This window comes from Limulus polyphemus, unplaced genomic scaffold, assembly GCF_000517525.1.
Source record: "Limulus polyphemus unplaced genomic scaffold, Limulus_polyphemus-2.1.2 Scaffold2182, whole genome shotgun sequence".
Lineage (NCBI taxonomy): Eukaryota > Metazoa > Arthropoda > Merostomata > Xiphosura > Limulidae > Limulus > Limulus polyphemus.
Genome location: NW_013667792.1, coordinates 182,302 through 187,547, shown reverse-complemented (window position 1 = coordinate 187,547; position 5,246 = coordinate 182,302). Strand labels below are relative to the sequence as shown.

Below are 5,246 nucleotides of genomic sequence, written 5' to 3'. Positions count from 1 at the left end.
TGATAAGTTTTTATGCACTTGGTTCTAGGCTAGCTTTGGGCTTATTACACCAAAACTCACTACACTTATAAGGTTTCATGGCACATCCCCTCACAGCTCCCTTGCACCCCCGTCACTAAAATTGTAATGGTCAGACAGTAATCGAACTATTTGATCTGGATAAATGCATTTTGGCTTTTATGACTTGTCCTATTTTGAGAAATCAAGTGTGACATGATGTGACACACACTGGCTTTTCTATAGTTAGACTGGAAATATATTTACGATCATTTTTGTCCTATCAGTTCATAAAGACAGTTTCATTTACAGTTTTACTTTTATGTATATGCTTATAACATTGTATCTCAAGGCAGTTATTCTGATTGAAAAGATATTACTTACAAATCATATTAGCATCATTTGAGATAATACACTTAAGTTATATTTCTTGTAAAGGTCTAATATGGTGGAACTGTGGCAACAATTTATACCAAAAATTTCAAACAGGTTTTCCCTACATAAGTAATTAGTACCACATGAAGAAACTGTTCATTTAAGAAAAGATTATTGTGAATTTCATACAATGTAATTTATTAATAAATTGATTCCAAGGGACAACAAAAGTAATACTGCCACATTATTTACTGGAACTAATGACTGACAAAACATAAAAAGGACCAATTTTCTTTTTCGTTCAGGGGTCAAATCAAAGTATTATGTTAAAAATGATTGTGATGATTCACAGATCAAGCCAAACACATTGTTAGAAATTACTGTAATAAAATAAATTAAAGCTAAGATTGACACATGGGCCAAGATAAAACACACTGCTAGGACTGACTGTAATAATTCATACATCAAGACAAAACAATGTTACAATTGACTAATGATTCATACATCAAGATTAAAAATGGTTACAACTTATTAGCATTGGTTTATAGATCAAAACAAAACGTACTGATAGAATTCACCATAATAATTTATAGTTCAAGTTAAAAAAAATATTAGAACTAAGTATAATGATGTACAACCACAAGATGTGTTAAACTGACAGTAACGGTTCAGAGATCAAAAAATATCACAAGTGATTATGATAATTCATAACCAAGATAAAGTTAGGCCTGACTGTAATGATTCATAGATCAAGGAAAAAATTATGATACAACTGGCTAAAACCTTCAGGTTTATCAAACAATGAAGCACAATGGTTCATAGATCAAAACAAAACAATGTTAGAACTAAGTATAATGATGTACAACCACTAGAAATGTTAGAACTGACAGTAACGGTTCAGAGATCAAAATAAAACAATGTTAGAACTAAGTATAATGATGTACAACCACTAGAAATGTTAGAACTGACAGTAACGGTTCAGAGATTAAGGCAAAACAATGTTGGAACTAATTATAATGATGTATAACCACAAGAAATGTTAGAACTGACAGTAACAGTTCAGAGATCAAAACAAAACGAAAAATTTCACAACTGAATATGATAATTCTGAGTCAGTTTTACCTGTATATTTGGCGTATTATATCTGTTACGAGTATTTGAAGACAACTGACTAGATCCTGACTGAGCTGTTGTTGCTGAACCTTGCCAGTTTTGTCCATCAATTTGGTTTTCATCATACTAGAAATCAAAATATTGAAATTATTCAACACTATCTAGGACAGTAACTGATCTTGTTTTTCAGATGTTCTAGACATTCTGGTACCAGAAAGAACTGAATTAGTTAATTTTTAAACAAAATCTAAAAGAAACAACTGATTACCCTAAACTTCAGTTCTTAGTTTTCTTTGAAAGCTAATATACTACATGTTTTTCATTAGAAGATACAGATATGTTTCACATCCAAACTTCCAAGAATGTCTCTAAGTAAAAAGTTCCTGATTTTTTATCCATATAAGCCAGTGTTTATTAAAATGTCTTGAATGCCATCTCAGCTATGAAACATTATGCTGAATAATACATAAATATTTGAGGATGTTATAAGATCTTCAGTCATATCTGAACTGTTAAAACATCAGATGCAATGGCCACCATAATTTTTTTTGTAGCCACACTATTAGCTGACAAGTATTTCATTTAGTCATATTTCTCTATTTACAGCTGCAATATCCCTAACGTTTTACAGAAGACAGAAGAGGTCAAATGGTGGGGGTGTAGGGGGGGGAGAGAAGAAGCCTTTCCAAGACCACAATGGTCAGGAAAAAAATATTCCCACCAAAAATGATTTTCAGCAATTTTGAGAGGCAAAGAAAGCATTTCCTGCCATCTTTTATTCTACTTTGATATCTGGTTTTAGAAAAAAAACTAAAACTAAAAGAAGTAATAACTATGATCATAATCTAGCCTATAAACTTTTGGAAAACATATGAAGTTAAAAACTGTGAGAAATTAATATTTGTCTGACCATAGAAATTAAAAAAAAAATAACACTGCTGTACTGTCAAACACTCAAAACTAACAGACTACTTCCCTTAACATTTTTCACTAACATTAATTCTTCTTTGTTTGAAGTTAAGCACAAAGCTGCACAATGGACTATCTGTGCTCTGTCCACCACGGGTATCGAAACCCGGTTTCTAGCGTTGTAAGTCTGCAGACATACCGCTGTGCCACTGGGAGGAAATTATTCACTGTCAAAAATTTTAAACATCTATATGCCTAAGCTCAAGTCATGAATTGAACTCTTAAAATTACAACTTCTACAAATAACTAACAGCAGATGGAAAATGCTTTCAGATGAAAGAGTCTGTCCAAATCTATCATCTATCTACTGCATAATTTGTCATTTTTGCAATCTTTTACATATTGGTAAAATGGGTTGCAAAGTTAGAAATTTAGAGATTTTGTGAATGCAAAAGACATGATTAATGGTAATATCAATAAGCCAATCTCCAGACATTTGTGTGATTAAAATAACAATCTTTCACATCCCAAACTTGTTTTCTTAAGAAATGTGAACACTAGGAACAGCTCCTTACATATATTAAATAAATACATTTCTTCCATTTAATGTTTTCTTCTGACTAATTGTTATTGTTTTTTCACAGTCATTTACTATGTCCTAAATTTTATACCCACACTCTGTCCTTTTTTTTCTATCTTTTTTTTTGTACCACAGAAAGGGAACTTGTATTTATTTTCCCTTATTTCACATTACCTTGTTATTTTTGATTCTCTTACATTTATTTTATTAATTTATTGTTTATTATTTAACTGGGTTTTATTGTATTGTTTATTTTGCCTACACAACTTTTTAATGTATATGTGATGTACAACATGTTCCATTTCTTTATGCCCCCTAATGGGCCAGTGGATACTTGTTAATTAAAACAGCTACTTTACCACTTTCTGAATTGAATTTAAGCAAAAAGTGTAAATAATAGTATTTGTAAGAAGATCCATAGCAAAAATACAGGAAATATTTTAGCAATGTACAGAAAATTGCAATTAACAGATTTTTATACAACAGACTTTATGTGTGTCTGACATTAAGTTAACCTACATATTGGTTTTTATTCATTGCATGATCAGATAATATTACCAACAGAGTGATTGGCTATATGGAAATTTTAGAATGCTTAGATTTGGCTAAGCACCCCATAAGCTGTCAATCAGGACCGTGAAGTAATATCAAATACATAAAAAGCTGCCGAAATGGTCAAAAAAGGCAAATGATTCAGAAATGTTTTTAGTAATGAGTTTAAGTACTCAAAACTATAAGTTCAGTATGCTTAGGCTATGGACTCTTCATTAGTCTATCATTAAACAGATACAAATTGAAGGAGAGAAAAATAATCTTGACAAATAAAAACTCCCAAATTCCACAGACAAAGATATGTTGCTATTAGTTAGAATAACTTTCTATATGACATAATCATATACAGGTAATGTGATATTAAAAGGCAACAAATCTTTTGGTTCTAAGCCTTGAATTTGGTTTAAGAACACATTGATTTAAAACACTTTTTAAAATTTCATCCTACGAATATATCTACAAGAGTGGTGTAACATTTTCTTAAGTAATTCCAGAGCATACAAAAATCAAGGCAACTGATACCAATACACTTTCACTGTTAATACTGTTTTGAAAATATAGGTGCAGATTAAAGGTTTTTGAATTACTTTTATATATGACTTTGATCAGAATGTCTGATAAGTGTAAAAAGAAAAAAAAAAGTTTTTTATGCAACCCAGATAAAACAAAATAACATTGCAAAAGTGTCAGATTTCAAAACCTCAGGTATACACATGCATAGCCAATTTATGTAATAAAACAAACTTATGTTAAATGAGAGCGAGCAAGCCCATCTTGTTGCTAGTAAGACATCCACAATTTGAGAGCAATCATTGATTCTAAGTATGCAAAGAAATATTTGCAATTGTGTTATTACAAAGTCCTGCTAAAAAGTGATGTTATTTCTTCAACAAATAATGTTGATTCTGCAATATTTTTGAAAACTCTCTGAGGAAAAACAGTACCGATAGTCAGGTTAAAATTCACAAATGTTCTATTGTAGATAAATAAATTTTTTTATTTTTCCAAATACCTTCAATATATCAATAGAAAAAAATTCACATTAATAATTTATCACAAACACCCTTACTGTTGGGCTTAACTATATCAATATAAATATAATAGTACTGTCTGTCCATGTAACTACTTCGCAGGGTGTGGATGAATCTTCACCAAAATTTGTATGGAGATTCATTAGAACGATGTGGGAATATGTAAAAAATTTTTATGGGCATTTTTTACCACTACTTCACCTCTTGTGGATGGATCATTACCAAATTTGGTATGGATGGTCAATGGGTCCATGGTGAGATGCATATAAATTTTCAATTTTGCATTTTGCTGTTTTTATGGGTGTTTTTGCACTTTTATTACTAATTCACCCCCTGTTGATGGGTCTTCACCAAATTTAGTATGAAGGTTTGTTGGGCCCATGGGGAGATACATACAAATTTTCAGTTTTGCATTTTGCAGCTTTTATGGTCGTTTTTGTGTTTTTTACCACTACTTCACCCCTGTTGATGGATCTTAACCAAATTTGGCATGAAGGCTTGTTGGGTCCATGCGGAGATACATACAAATTTTCAGTTTTGCATTTTGCAGCTTTTATGGTCGTTTTTGTGTTTTTTACCACTACTTCACCCCTGTTGATGGATCTTAACCAAATTTGGCATGAAGGCTTGTTGGGTCCATGCGGAGATACATGCAAATTTATGGTTTCACATTTTGTATTGTTCACAGT

The 5,246-nt window shown here is 31.3% G+C and overlaps 1 protein-coding gene across 2 annotated transcripts in view; it reads right to left on the bottom strand.

Moving 5' to 3' along the window:
* The window catches only part of LOC106466192 (adapter molecule Crk-like), a 58,036-nt gene that overhangs the window by 5,705 nt on the left and 47,085 nt on the right, over positions 1-5,246 (bottom strand). For both annotated transcript variants that reach the window (XM_013926433.2, XM_022394149.1), the window contains one exon: positions 1,495-1,611. In XM_013926433.2, the coding sequence (XP_013781887.1) occupies positions 1,495-1,611 (117 nt within the window). The remainder of the gene's footprint in view (positions 1-1,494; positions 1,612-5,246) is intronic.